General features: G+C 42.3%; 3 protein-coding genes and 1 pseudogene across 5 annotated transcripts in view; 3 read left to right on the top strand and 1 right to left on the bottom strand.

Annotated features, from left to right (window-relative positions):
* LOC114792110 (cryptochrome-2-like) overlaps positions 1–1,404 on the bottom strand; it is a 48,498-nt gene extending 47,094 nt beyond the window's left edge. Inside the window, exons 1-3 of the mRNA XM_028982991.1 lie at positions 1,279–1,404; positions 393–627; positions 122–316 (exon numbers count right to left, since the gene is read on the bottom strand). Of these exons, the coding sequence (XP_028838824.1) occupies positions 122–316; positions 393–607 (410 nt within the window). The 5' untranslated portion in view covers positions 608–627; positions 1,279–1,404. The remainder of the gene's footprint in view (positions 1–121; positions 317–392; positions 628–1,278) is intronic.
* Positions 1,405–1,835: 431 nt separating this feature from the next.
* On the top strand, positions 1,836–4,247 carry LOC114791870 (m7GpppX diphosphatase-like; annotated as a pseudogene).
* Positions 4,248–7,082: 2,835 nt separating this feature from the next.
* LOC114791871 (ATP-sensitive inward rectifier potassium channel 1-like) lies at positions 7,083–9,050 on the top strand. The gene is made up of 2 exons (XM_028982382.1): positions 7,083–7,836; positions 8,118–9,050. Exons 1-2 carry the CDS (start codon positions 7,089–7,091, stop codon positions 8,585–8,587), a joined length of 1,218 nt encoding a protein of 405 aa, XP_028838215.1. The 5' UTR covers positions 7,083–7,088; the 3' UTR covers positions 8,588–9,050.
* Positions 9,051–9,089: 39 nt separating this feature from the next.
* On the top strand, positions 9,090–13,253 carry LOC114793072 (m7GpppX diphosphatase-like). 3 transcript variants are annotated; one of them, XM_028984710.1, is made up of 7 exons: positions 9,090–10,189; positions 10,690–11,131; positions 11,417–11,567; positions 12,218–12,363; positions 12,564–12,677; positions 12,764–12,874; positions 12,958–13,253. In XM_028984710.1, the coding sequence occupies exons 2-7, from the start codon at positions 10,922–10,924 to the stop codon at positions 13,207–13,209; spliced, it is 984 nt and encodes a 327-aa protein (XP_028840543.1). In that variant the 5' UTR covers positions 9,090–10,189; positions 10,690–10,921; the 3' UTR covers positions 13,210–13,253. The 3 variants fall into 3 exon arrangements, with proteins under 3 accessions (XP_028840543.1, XP_028840542.1, XP_028840544.1); XM_028984709.1 differs by lacking the exon at positions 9,090–10,189 and having other exon boundaries at positions 10,537–11,131; XM_028984711.1 differs by lacking the exon at positions 9,090–10,189 and having other exon boundaries at positions 10,537–11,131; positions 12,802–12,874; positions 12,958–13,139.
* Positions 13,254–14,318: the final 1,065 nt, after the last annotated feature.

Raw genomic sequence — 14,318 nt, 5'->3', positions numbered from 1 at the left:
CCAGATACAGGAACATTCCTTTGTCTTCCTTTAATACTTTTGATTTATGAGCAAATGCCATCGTTCCTTCTATACTGTGCATGTTTAATAAGAATTATTTTGTTCCTTATCAATCACTTACCTCTCAATATTATAGAGAGTGTGTGAAATCTTCTGGATTACTTCCACCCCATGTTCCTCTGCCAGCCTCAGGACCTCCTTGTCTCGCTGCTGACTGTAGGGCTCAGTGTCCGTCTCAAAAGTCAACCTTGTGACACTCCACTCTCGGAAAAGTTCAGGAAAAACATCGCTGGGCTTTCCCCTGACGACAAAAAGCCTGGATGGGGGAAGAGTCAGGTAACTCCATCATCCAGCAACCAAGTGGAAGTGTGCCACCCACCCACGCCCCTCACCTGGAGTCCAGTTCCCTCAGACTGCGATCCAAGTCTTTCAACGCTCCGACCAGGAATCGCCAACGGTTGATGCCGACGTTGGCGGCGGCAGCAAACCACGGGTCGAGTATGAAGATGGGGTAGAGGCGGCGACAGTCCCGCAGTGCCGCCAGCAGCGCCGGGTTGTCATGCAGCCTCAGGCCTTTCCGGAACCAGTGAATGCAGCTGTGGCTCATGTCCACAGTGTTGCCGGCACCTCACAATGGGGGAAACTAAATTATTTTGTTGACCTTTGACATTTTGTCCATGTCGGTCCTGTCCCTTGTAATTAAGGTTTTACATTTTAATGTACAGCACTTTGGTCAGCTCCTTTGTTGGTTTAATGAATATGGTATGGTATAACGTGCACAAGACTATAATTCCCCACCAATGCCCCATCTCCCTGATAGTTATTATATGGAAAATATATATTTTAATTTGGGTTAAAATACTGAAAATTCATGACTTTTTGATCATTTTGGGCTAAAGTTGATTAAGTGATTTATGAAAAAAAATCTGAAATCTGATGTATGAGTATTTTTTTTGTTCGTCTACATGTTTGGCAACGAAGGTCTCGAAAAGTGCCGGGAAAGGCATCATCACACTATAGATGTCGTATAAGAATAAAGAACTCCTGCCACAAGCTGTAACAGGGACAAAATGAACAAAACCTCCCGAGGAGGGCATAACGGTTAATAAGCCCATCACAATCTGTTTAACGAATACAACTAATACAACTACCTTGCAACCAATTTGCGCTGCCGTAACGCGCCGCTGTTTGTGACGTCCGACGCACTCGAACTACATAAACAGCGCGGGCGGGTGAAACTTAAGTAGTTGAGTGTAGTAATGTAGATATATAACTTACGAAGAGCGCAAAGCAGACTCAAAGCAACATTCGCGGTGACAACAACTGCACGTTTTGTAACGACATGGCGTTACGACACATGAAGGCGCTGCTCGCTACCCATCTATCCCTACGAGGCTCAAGAACTTTACTTGAGTTAAGAGAGACGACCCGTTCCACTTTCGCCTTTAGTCACATGGTAAGTACTAGCGCTCCTGATTGGCTAAAACGATTTAAAAGGAACACGTTATCAGCTCGGGACAACCTTCGGGAATAAACTTGATATAATAAAATAATAAAACATAATTCATTTTGGATTAATTTATCAAATAAAGTTAATCCAACATGAATATATGTTTAATTTTATATATCTTTGGAGAAACGACAGCGTAAAATAATAAAATTAAAATTATTCATTTTGGATTAACTTTATTTTTATAAGTTATATATATTTATAATATGTGTTATAAATATAAATAAATGTTTTCAATATTTACGACCTAATATAGTCTGGATTTTTCAATACGTGAGTGAACACAGAGTCCGTCTGGCCTGCTGAGGCTAAATCTTTGATGAAAATGGCGGACACAGGCAAGCGGGAAGTTTGCGAAGACGCGGACGAAACTTGCAAACCCACCGCTGCAAAGCTGCCGAAAATGCCGGTGCAGACAACCAGCCCGACTGCGATGGTGGAGGCGAGTGTGCAAACGGTGCTCTCAGGGTTCGAAGTCAAGTCAGTGCTTAGAGATTCGGGCCGCGGGGAATAAAACCATCTTCATTCACGGAACGGTGAGAAATGTATCTCACCTCCTTCCTTGTTCGTTAAAACCGATTCTATGTGTTTGGTTTGTATTTTACGGACGATTCTTTATTTCAAATACACTGAAATACGTCTGCCAAATGCCGTAAATGTAAATGTAAATGAAACAGACGGTCACGTGACTGCATCTTCTCCGGTTTTGGTGGACATCTGTTTCATCCCGCGTCACTGCCGATTTGGCATATAAATAAAGTTTTCTTCTCGGCACAGTTTATTTATAAAATGTCCTCCATGAAGAAGCCAGTCTCTTCTATCCAGTGCTGGGCAATTGACACTGTCCTGCTTTATCCATCCACCAGGTGGAGGACCAGGAGGCTGTGGTCATTTTGGAGAAGACTCCCATGAGACAGGACAACCTGGCTGAGATATTCCAAGAGTCCAGGCTGAAGCTGCAGATGAAGAATGACATCTACAGCACTTACCAACTTCAGCCCCCAGCCCATTTAAATGGTGCGTAATGCAAAAATGGATTTATTTCGTCATTGAGAAACACAGCACAGCTGTGCCCTCTTTTAACCCATCAAAAAGGCACCATCCACACACACTGCTCCCTGGGCGTGGCACTTTCACACGGTGACTCCTTCTGCTTCTGGTGTCACCGTGTGAAAGTGAAGCGATTGTCATTGTGATACACAGCACACAGTGTACACAGTGAAATTTGTCCTCTGCATTTAACCCATCACCCTGAGTGAGCAGTGGGCAGCCATGACAGGCACCCAGGGAGCAGTGTGTGGGGACAGTGCTTTGCTCAGTGGCACCTCAGTAGCACCTTGGCAGATCGGGATTCGAACTGGCAACCTTCTGATTACGGGGCCGCTTCCTTAACTGCTAGGCCACCACTGCCCTACACTGTGTTGTGACAGTGTTCACACGTTGCTGCATGTGCTCATGATGGTTCTTTTTTTTTTTTTTTTTTTTGGGGGGGGGGGACTATCAGTCCCCAACCCTATTTCATATGAACAAAATCAGTGTGTAAAATCAGGATTTTACTGTTTTTATTTATATGCTTAAATGAGAACCGTTCAATTCTAGAAATCAAGACCACAGTGATCTGCCCTGCCACACAGAAGCATGTCAAGAAGTATTTGTCTCAGGAGATGCTCCTGGTGGAGGAAACAGGGGAGGACTACCTCTCCACCACCCTCCCCTATATTGAGAGCCAGAGCTTCAGTGTGCAGGTGTGAGTCTTGCGCAGCAGCCAGCTTTTAGATCGAGTCTCTAATTAAGTCGTTTTGTACCATCTAACCCCCCTTATAAAATACATTCAACAATGCTCTGCATTTCAGACATTACTGATATTGCTACCTTAACCATGGAGAATCTAAAGTGCCTAAACTCTGCTATGAACTTCAATCAAAAGTCTTTTTATTTGATTTCTATCTTTTCCACAGTGGGTTTACAACATATTAGAAAAGAAAGCCGAGGCCGACCGAATCGTCTTTGAGGATCCAGATCCAGATACTGGATTTGTTTTGCTACCTGATTTTAAATGGGACCAAAAGCAGGTAAGAGGCATCACGTGAATGGTGTTAGAATCCCATTGATGTTTTAACAGCAGGGAAAAACAGTTCATGTCATTTGACTTTATAGCTGTATGACTTGTACCTGATTGCGATTGTTCACCGAAGAAACATCAAAAGCCTAAGAGATCTCACATCAGACCATCTTCCACTACTGAGAAATATTTCCAAGAAAGGAAAAGTGAGGATTTTTTTCTGATGAGAACATTTGTTGAATTGTGCGTGCAATTGAGATTTTTACTCCAGGATTTTGTGTTCTAACAGGAGAGCATCCAGAAGCAGTATGGCATGCCTGCATGCAAGCTCCGGGTGTACCTGCACTACCAGCCTTCCTACTACCACCTCCATGTCCATTTCACCTCTCTGAACTACGATGCCCCGGGCTGCGGTGTGGAGCGGGCCCATCTGCTCACTGATGTCATCATGAATCTGGAGGCGGACCCCCAGTATTACCAGAACCGCACCATCACCTACACCCTGCGTGCAGATGACAATCTCTTACTCCGATTCAGGGAGGCCGGGAGATGCTGAAGATTTTTTTTTTACTACTTAATCCATTATCTGTTCATGTTTGTGGACTGTTTTTAATAGTTACATTATGTGTAAGTTGTAGTTGTTGCCGTGTTTAATAAATTTTAACTGAAAGATAATGATTTGTTTTTTGAACTGATATTAATCACCGAGAGTTCTAGTCATATTGAGGAAGTAGCATCTAATGTTACGTCCCTGGACGTATGCTCTCACGTGTTCTGTGTGGCTGGCTGTGTTTTTGTGTCCTGTCTCTTTTAGGTTGACTTTGTGGGAGGAGTTGAAGCCTACCAGCTCCATCTACCATTGGTCACCTCCACCTAAATGAAGAGACTTCAGATGGTGTTTGGGGAGGTCCCCAGGTTCTGCTAGGCATTTACTCTTTTGGGAGGTCCCCAGGGTCCATGGAGATCTGCAAGGAGCTCCATTGGGGATCTCATTTGTGTGTGTTGTTGCTTTGTGTGATAGACCCCTTTGTTGTTAGCCTGTGCTAGCCTGTTAGCTTTATGTGCCCTTTTTGTTAACTTTTGTGCGTGTTTGAGTGATCCCGGCTGGAAAATCCCTTCCTTTAGGCTGTACTGATGTTGGTTAGCTTCTCACTGTAACTATAAGCACTGTTTGTATGCTTTGTTTGGTTGTGTGTGTAACGGCGGACATCCTCCTCTCCATACCCTTGTCGCGTTTCTTAGACCCCTAGATTTAGGAACGTGACACTATTTTCTGGCCAGCAGTGTAATATTTTAATGTTTTCTTGACTATATGAACTATATAGACAATAGTATTGGAACACAATTACTTAATTGTTGAATTTGGGCTTTTAAAACCAGCCAGCCACGCAGTCCACATTTAAAAATGGGAATCCGGTTGTGTCGTTCTGAAGAGATGCCTAGTAGAGCATGGGTTTCTAATCCTTCCAATAAGACGGTTCATGTGATATTTTTTTTTCCCCCCCTGTTGGATGTTCCACTGTACGTGGGTTGTGATTTCAAGTCACGGCTCGGATCTTGTGTATGTGGAGGTTGCCCGCTGTGCAGTCAGTGTGAGTTTCCTTCAGCTGTCCAAAGACATGGACACTAGATGAATTGGTAACTGAATCGTCCGTATGTGTGATTGTGTGAGTGAATAGTGTGTCTGTTATTGGTTGGCTGATGCCCCGTCCTGGGTGTGTCCCTGATGAGTGTCCCAATTATACTCAACTCTCAACCCTGAAAGTACCAAAACGGAATGTGTTTCAGTGGCCCTTGATTTTGGTGAAAAGCACACACCACTGGTTATGGACATTTACGACATAAGTTCAATACATCACAGCACTACCAGAGTTTAAAAAACGAGAAACACCATTATAACTTATACACGTTTGGTAGAGGTACAGTAGATTGATTAGAAATATATTTATGAAGTTGCTTTTTTGACTTGGTTACAGTCCAAGTGGTTTCCCCCAAAAAACAGGGTTTAGCCTCTTGTCATTCCTTCACTTTATTCTAATGCAAATTGTAGGCCTGGTGTTTTGGGGGAGGGAAAGGAGAGGTGGGAGGGTGAAAGAAGGAGAAGAAAGGGGAAGTGTGATTGAAGGCTTTCTTTGTGCAAGACAATACGCAGCCCCAGTTTTTATGAGGCTAAAACAAAATGGCAGGGGGCTTCATTGGTAACGTTATTCTCCTTGACTGATGGTCTTTAGCCAAGAGTGCGGCTGTGTGCTGAACTGACCACCAGACCCAAAGCGGTCCCCGTCTGAAAGTAGACGCACCCATTATGCTGGTGTGACTGGCTCTCCGCAGTGATGGGAATGCATTTACGTGAAGTGCGGTCTGGGTTCCACCAGTCTGACGAGTAGAAATGCTCTGGTTTTGTAACCACTGTTTAACGGTTTCTGTCTTTGTGTAGGCAGTGTAAACTGGGGCATGTGCCTAGGATTAGCATTTTTTTTTACTCCGGATTAAATCGTTTTGGGACTTTAATGGCAATTTATTCAGTGGACAACTGTGAGATTTGAACCAATCCTTTCTGCAGTTTGGGAGGACGGGAGAAGGTTGCAGGTATGTGAAGTGGATTTTGAGCTCTGGTGGTTGGGAGTCATCTATTCTTCCTGTTTTACGGGCCCTATCGTTAACCTCTTCTTTATGGGTGAATGTGTACCCATGTGTGAAATACTCTTTAAAAAAAAGCTAATTTCTAGCAAGATTTATTGATTTTATGGGAGTAGTGACCCAAGTTAAACTATTGTGTAGATGTTGCCAAATTTTTGAAATGAAAGTAAAACATGGTGCAATTTACATACTTAGCACAATAAAAAATCTAGTAATATGATTAAATTCTTTACAAACAGATTTTAACCTAGAATAATGACGATATTCTCTCTTTAAAACCTGATATTCAAAGGATTTGAAAAATAGGTCCTCAATAAATTTTAGACATCTTTCTACTATTGTATTGAGCAGGTAAAAGAGGGCTGAACAACAACAAAAAAAATATTACACACATGAAGTAGAATGAAATATCATTTGGGAGGAAAAGCACTGTGTGAACAGGTTGGATTTTGAAGTCTGTTTGAAGAGAGAAAATGCGCTGGTCTTGGAGGAGCATGGAGTGAGATCACTATGGAGTGAGATCATGCAAGGCCTCATATGTAAGCATGAGGACTGTTATTCGTTGCGTGATGTCATAGCAGGACGTTCAACAAGCTATGATGGTCAAGAAACAGGAAATTAGTGCATGTACTCATGTTTCTGCAACTTGGCCACTGACCATGCCACTGGTTGTATGGTGCATTTACAGGACAGAACTGAATCAAACATACCACCAAGGTTACAAACTCTTTTATCAGTGGTTCTTTTATAAGATTTAGCATGGCATAGCTGATAGAGTAGATTAATAATACCTCAGTATTGTTGACAAGATTGGCAGACGTTGTACAGGCTGTGTATTTTATTTGAAATATTTTTTTTTACTTTTCTAGCCGAAGGATGTTCCAGTTCATCCAGAAGCACATCCACAGTCACTTAGCAGAGCACAGAAGCAAAAGAACCCGACTGGTGACAAAGGATGGTCACTGCAATATTAAGTTTGGCAACATCAGTTACTACAATCATGCTTTCCTTATGGACTTTTGGACAACCTTTGTGGAGATCCGCTGGCGTTTTGTTTTAAGCTACTTTGCAATTGCCTTCATTGGAAGCTGGTTCATCTTTGGCCTTCTGTGGTATTCCATAGCAAAGAGCAATGGAGACCTGTTGGGACAGAGTCAGAAAGATGGACACATCAAGTGCATCGAAAACGTTCATGGGCTTACAACTGCCTTTCTCTACTCTCTCGAGACACAGACTACGATTGGATATGGTGGGCGTGCCCTCACGGGGCACTGTGCAAGTACATTGGTGCTGATTATCATTCAGTCCCTCATAGGGGCCATTATAAACTGCTTCATGTGTGGCCTCATACTGGCCAAAATATCGCTGCCCAAGAAGAGGGCCAAAACCGTGATGTTCAGTGACACCGCAGCCATCTGCCTGAAGAAAGGCACACTCTGTTTGCTTATACGGGTGGCCAATCTGAGAAAAACCCTGCTCATTGGCACCCAAATCTATGGCAAGCTGCTGAGGACCACTGTAACCCAAGAAGGAGAGACCATTATTTTGGACCAGGTCAACATTGATTTTGCTGTGGACGCTGGAAAGGACAATCTCTTCTTTGTTTGCCCACTGATGCTGTACCACACCACGCTAGGGCAGTGGTGGCCTAGCGGTTAAGGAAGCGGCCCCGTAATCAGAAGGTTGCCGGTTCGAATCCCGATCCGCCAAGCTACCACTGAGGTGCCACTGAGCAAAGCACCGTCCCCACACACTGCTCCCCGGGCGCCGGTCATGGCTGCCCACTGCTCACTCAGGGTGATGGGTTAAATGCAGAGGACAAATTTCACTGTGTGCACCGTGTGCTGTGCTGCTGTGTATCACATGTGACAATCACTTCACTTTATTATTATTATTATTATTATTACATTATTGACAAGTCCAGTCCCTTTTTTGAAATGGCGGCAGACACGCTTCTTCAGCAGGACTTCGAGTTGGTGGTCTTCCTGGATGGTACGGCAGAGTCCACAAGCTCCACCTTTCAGGTGAGAACCTCCTACACCCCTCAGGAGATCCAATGGGGCTACAGCTTCCTGCCTGTCATCTCACGCACCAAGGAGGGCAGGTACCATGTTGACTTTTCCAAATTTTCCAAGACAGTGCAAGTGTCTGCGCCGCACTGTGCCCATTGCTTCCACAGCGATAGCGGGCACAAGCACAGCCAGGAGATACAGGAGAAACAAGGCATTGATAACCCCGGATTCGAAGTGATTGACATTGATGTGAGCAAGAAAGTGTCTGGACGATGCAGTGGTCTGCAGTCTGCATTGTTTTCCATAAAGATATGTTTCACTCCTGGATGCACTGTAGCACAAAATGCTAAGCCAGTTACATAACCAAATGGGTGGCTGATGGGTAAAGCAATCACACTTTTTCTTTAAAAAGCAAAGCATGCTTTTTCTCTTCGAGAAAGAAAAACTAAAAGTTTCATTGCACTAACAATGCAAGGATACCAGGCCTTGTCCTTTCAATGCCACGGAGAGAAATGAACAGAAGAGGCTGTTTCGTGATGCTGTAATAGGCAGTTATTTTTCTTTTTAAAACTGCATTGGCGCCTTTGAAGGACCTTTAGCATTTCAGAAAGGTGAAAAAACACACAGTTGGCAACCGAGAGAGGATTATGTTTTAAGACTGTCTTAATGAAATATTTAGGGACTTTAAATTCCTTAAATTCTTTAAACCTTATTTAATCTGATTTTGTGTTTTAAACCTGGAACACAAAAGTAAAACTGGTATTGTTTAGATAATATATATTTATATTATATCATATATAATTATTTATTTTTTACACTGGAAGCCTTACACCTAACTTTTTTTTTTTTTATAGTAGAAATTTTAGTAGATATTAGTAGAGATAAATAATTGATTTATTTATAATAAGAGAGCAGAGTTCGAGATGCTTTCCTGCTCAAGCACAACTCCCTGGAGAACAGCTCAGGGGAAATTACATAATGAGTTGAATCCTATATTTGAAATGGGAAGAGACAGAACTCTGCAGCTCTCTGGGTTTGGAAATACCAGAATTATTTAGACTCGTCATCAATATGTACAGTATTTAGATATGTTTCTGAATGTATATTTATTTTTTGTATGTGAATACTGGATAAAAACTGGGAACTATATTACAGATGCATAACAGTTTAAAATAAAGTTACATTTTGGGGTCGAGTTTGGTTAGACGTTTAAGGGTATTTTAAGAATTTTAAACTTATTAAAGGAAGGCAATAATGTCTGGAGCACGTTGCCTATTACCCTTGATATGATCAATTAATTATCAATTAATGCATGCATTTCTCCTTGAGTTCTGGATATTATATTAAAGACTCGTAAAAGCAGTTTATAAAAGATTTTGTAACTATGCTCGATGGACAGATTGATTTATAACATAAATAAATCTTTTTTTTATGTGAACAAAAGAAACTATGTTGTTTAATGGCTTTAAGATGTAAAAAGCCATATGAAATTAAATTAAGTGGATTTAGGGCTGGCTTTAGGGCTGGTCACTTCCTGCTTTACATCATGAGTATTTGAAATCATTTATCACAGAAATATTTTCCAAAAAAATCTTTTCCAAAATTGTTTTTGTGAGCCCTCAAAAATGTTCATGTTAAGAAGGACTAATTTAGTTGTTCTAAATAGTCATAGTCGCATTGTCTTCCTACAAAACCTTGTGCACTATGAGTATGTTGCACATAGGTCACTGAAGGCTTAATGCAGGTAAGCTCCCCACGTGGGGATCTGTTTCAGTGATTATTTGTAGACTGTAGCACTCTAGCTGACTAAGTGTGGCTGTACTAAGATTTGGAGCTGAAGTTGTGTTGTAAACAACAATCTCAGATCTTTCAAATATATGGCATGATTTGTAGAACATTTCCGTTCAGCCACGGATGACAGGGTCCAATAATTATTATTACAGCAGCTTTTGTATTTTAGTCAAGGTACTAGTTTGGACTGGACTGGAATGAACTGTGTGATTAGGAATAGATTGCATGTGAGCTGTATGTAATGGGTTGTTGGATGATTGAGATCCATTACACTTCCATCTTTCTTTCTTTGTGTGTGTTATATGTTGAGTAGGTGTTCTGAATGCCTAGCCTGCCTAGTCTCACATGCAATCCACAAAACCTACTCAACATATACACACACACAAAGAAAGAAAGAAAGAAAGAAAGAAATTTATATATTTCAGGTGAAATCATACAAATCATATCTACAGGTATTTATAAAATAAAGTTAATCCAACATGAATATATGTATAATTTTATATATCTTTGGAGAAACGACAGCGTAAAATAATAAAATTAAAATAATTCATTTTGGATTAACTTTATTTTTATAAGTTATATATATTTATTATATGTGTTATAAATATAAATAAATGTTTTCAATATTTACGACCTAATATAGTCTGGATTTTTCAATACGTGAGTGAACACAGAGTCGTCTGGCTGCTGAGGTAAATCTTTGATGAAAATGGCGGACACGACAGCGTAAAATAATAAAATTAAAATAATTCATTTTGGATTAACTTTATTTTTATAAGTTATATATATTTATTATATGTGTTCTAAATATAAATAAATGTTTTCAATATTTACGACCTAATATAGTCTGGATTTTTCAATACGTGAGTGAACACAGAGTCGTCTGGCTGCTGAGGTAAATCTTTGATGAAAATGGCGGACACAGGCAAGCGGGAAGTTTGCGAAGACGCGGACGAAACTTGCAAACCCACCGCTGCAAAGCGGCCGAAATGCGGTGCAGAGAACCAGCCCGACTGCGATGGTGGAGGCGAGTGTGCAAACGTGCTCTCAGGGTTCAAAGTCAAGTCAGTGCTTAGAGTTTCGACGCGGGATAAAACCATCTTCATTCACGGAACGGTGAGAAATGTATCTCACCTCCTTCCTTGTTCGTTAAACCGATTCTATGTGTTTGGTTTGTATTTTACGACGATTCTTTATTTCAAATACACTGAAACAGACGGTCACGTGACTGCATCTTCTCCGGTTTGGTGGACATCTGTTTCATCCCGCGTCACTGCCGATTTGGCATATAAATAAGTTTTCTTCTCGGCACAATTATTTTATAAAATGTCTCCATGAAGAAGCCAGTCTCTTCTATCCAGTGCTGGGCAATTGACACTGTCCTGCTTTATCATCCACCAGGTGGAGGACCAGGAGGCTGTGGTCATTTTGGAGAAGACTCCCATGAGACAGGACAACCTGGCTGAGATATTCCAAAAGTCCAGGCTGAAGCGGACGACGAAGAACGACATCTACAGCATTTACCAACTTCAGCCCCCAGCCCATTTAAATGGTGCGTAATGCAAAAATGGATTTATTTCCGAGAATGAAAGTGAAGTGATTGTCATTGAGAAACACAGCACAGCTGTGCCCTCTTTTAACCCATCAAAAAGGCACCATCCACACACACTGCTCCCTGGCCGTGGCATTTACATTTACATTTACGGCATTTGGCAGATGCCCTTATCCAGAGCGACTTTCACACAGTGACTCCTTCTGCTTCTGGTGTCACCGTGTGAAAGTGAAGCGATTGTCATTGTGATACACAGCACACAGTGTACACAGTGAAATTTGTCCTCTGCATTTAACCCATCACCCTGAGTGAGCAGTGGGCAGCCATGACAGGCACCCAGGGAGCAGTGTGTGGGGACGGTGCTTTGCTCAGTGGCACCTCAGTAGCACCTTGGCAGATCGGGATTCGAACTGGCAACCTTCTGATTACGGGGCCGCTTCCTTAACTGCTAGGCCACCACTGCCCTACACTGTGTTGTGACAGTGTATCACACGTTGCTGCATGTGCTCATGGTGGTTCTTTTTTTTTTTTCTTTTTTTGGGGGGGGGCTATCAGTCCCCAACCCTATTTCATATGAACAAAATCAGTGTGTAAAATCAGGATTTTACTGTTTTTATTTATATGCTTAAATGAGAACCGTTCAATTCTAGAAATCAAGACCACAGTGATCTGCCCTGCCACACAGAAGCATGTCAAGAAGTATTTGTCTCAGGAGATGTTCCTGGTGGAGGAAACAGGGGAGGACTACCTCTCCACCACCCTCCCCTATATTGAGAGCCAGAGCTTCAGTGTGCAGGTGTGAGCCAGCTTTTAGATCGAGTCTCTAATTAAGTCGTTTTGTACCATCTAACCCCCCTTATAAAATACATTCAACAATGCTCTGCATTTCAGACATTACTGATATTGCTACCTTAACCATGGAGAATCTAAAGTGCCTAAACTCTGCTATGAACTTCAATCAAAAGTCTTTTTATTTGATTTCTATCTTTTCCACAGTGGGTTTACAACATATTAGAAAAGAAAGCCGAGGCCGACCGAATCGTCTTTGAGGATCCAGATCCAGATACTGGATTTGTTTTGCTACCTGATTTTAAATGGGACCAAAAGCAGGTAAGAGGCATCAAGTGAATGGTGTTAGAATCCCATTGATGTTTTAACAGCAGGGAAAAACAGTTCATGTCATTTGACTTTTATAGCTGGATGACTTGTACCTGACTGCGTTTGTTCACCAAAGAAACATCAAAAGCCTAAGAGATCTCACATCAGACCATCTTCCACTACTGAGAAATATTTCCAAGAAAGGAAAAGTGAGGATTTTTTTCTGATGAGAACATTTGTTGAATTGTGCGTGCAATTGAGATTTTTACTCCAGGATTTTGTGTTCTAACAGGAGAGTATCCAGAAGCAGTATTGCATGCCTGCATGCAAGGTCCGGGTGTACCTGCACTACCAGCCTTCCTACTACCACCTCCATGTCCATTTCACCTCTCTGAACTACGGTTTGGAGCGGGCCCATCTGCTCACTGATGTCATCATGAATCTGGAGGCGGACCCCCAGTATTACCAGAACCGCACCATCACCTACACCCTGCGTGCAGATGACAATCTCTTACTCCGATTCAGGGATGCCGGGAGATGCTGAAGATTTTTTTTTTACTACTTAATCCATTATTTGTTCATGTTTGTGGACTGTGTTTTGCCGTGTTTATTAAATTTTAACTGAAAGATAATGATTTGTTTTTTGAACTGTGAAAGTGAAGTGATTGTCACACGTGATACACAGCAGCACAGCACACAGTGCACACAGTGAAATTTGTCCTCTGCATTTAACCCATCACCCTGAGTGAGCAGTGGGCAGCCATGACCAGCGCCCGGGGAGCAGTGTGTGGGGACGGTGCTTTGCTCAGTGGCACCTCAGTGGCACCTTGGCGGATCGGGATTCGAACCGGCAACCTTCTGATTACAGGGCCGCTTCCTTAACCGCTAGGCCACCACTGCCCGAGAGTTCACCGAGAGTTCACCGAGAGTTCTAGTCATATTGAGGAAGTAGCATCTAATGTTACGTCCCTGGACGTATGCTCTCACGTGTTCTGTGTGGCTGGCTGTGTTTTTGTGTCCTGTCTCTTTTAGGTTGACTTTGTGGGAGGAGTTGAAGCCTACCAGCTCCATCTACCATTGGTCACCTCCACCTAAATGAAGAGACTTCAGATGGTGTTTGGGGAGGTCCCCAGGTTCTGCTAGGCATTTACTCTTTTGGGAGGTCCCCAGGGTCCATGGAGATCTGCAAGGAGCTCCATTGGGGATCTCATTTGTGTGTGTTGTTGCTTTGTGTGATAGACCCCTTTGTTGTTAGCCTGTGTTAGCCTGTTAGCTTTATGTGCCCTTTTTGTTAACTTTTGTGCGTGTTTGAGTTATCCCGGCTGGAAAATCCCTTCCTTTAGGCTGTACTGATGTTGGTTAGCTTCTCACTGTAACTATAAGCACTGTTTGTATGCTTTGTTTGGTTGTGTGTGTAACGGCGGACATCCTCCTCTCCACACCCTTGTCGCGTTTCTTAGACCCCTAGATTTAGGAACGTGACACTATTTTCTGGCCAGCAGTGTAATATTTTAATGTTTTCTTGACTATATGAACTATATAGACAATAGTATTGGAACACAATTACTTAATTGTTGAATTTGGGCTTTTAAAACCAGCCAGCCACGCAGTCCACATTTAAAAATGGGAATCCGGTTGTGTCGTTCTGAAGAG

The sequence above is a fragment of the Denticeps clupeoides genome, chromosome 6 (assembly GCF_900700375.1).
Source record: "Denticeps clupeoides chromosome 6, fDenClu1.1, whole genome shotgun sequence".
In the NCBI taxonomy this organism is placed as follows: Eukaryota; Metazoa; Chordata; class Actinopteri; order Clupeiformes; family Denticipitidae; genus Denticeps; species Denticeps clupeoides.
Note: the sequence above shows the minus strand (reverse complement) of the source record. Positions and strands in the feature narration are given on the sequence as shown.

Bases quoted from the DNA above. Each gene is read 5' to 3' on its own strand.
- LOC114791871 (XM_028982382.1), top strand. From the start codon at position 7,089: ATGTTCCAGTTCATCCAGAAGCACATCCACAGTCACTTAGCAGAGCAC. The intron at 7,837-8,117 runs ACACCACGCTAG...ATTATTATTATT, and splicing joins TTGCCCACTGATGCTGTACC to ACATTATTGACAAGTCCAGT.
- LOC114793072 (XM_028984710.1), top strand. From the start codon at position 10,922: ATGAAAATGGCGGACACAGGCAAGCGGGAAGTTTGCGAAGACGCGGAC. The intron at 11,568-12,217 runs GTGCGTAATGCA...GTTCAATTCTAG, and splicing joins GCCCCCAGCCCATTTAAATG to AAATCAAGACCACAGTGATC. The intron at 12,875-12,957 runs GTGAGGATTTTT...GTGTTCTAACAG, and splicing joins ATATTTCCAAGAAAGGAAAA to GAGAGTATCCAGAAGCAGTA.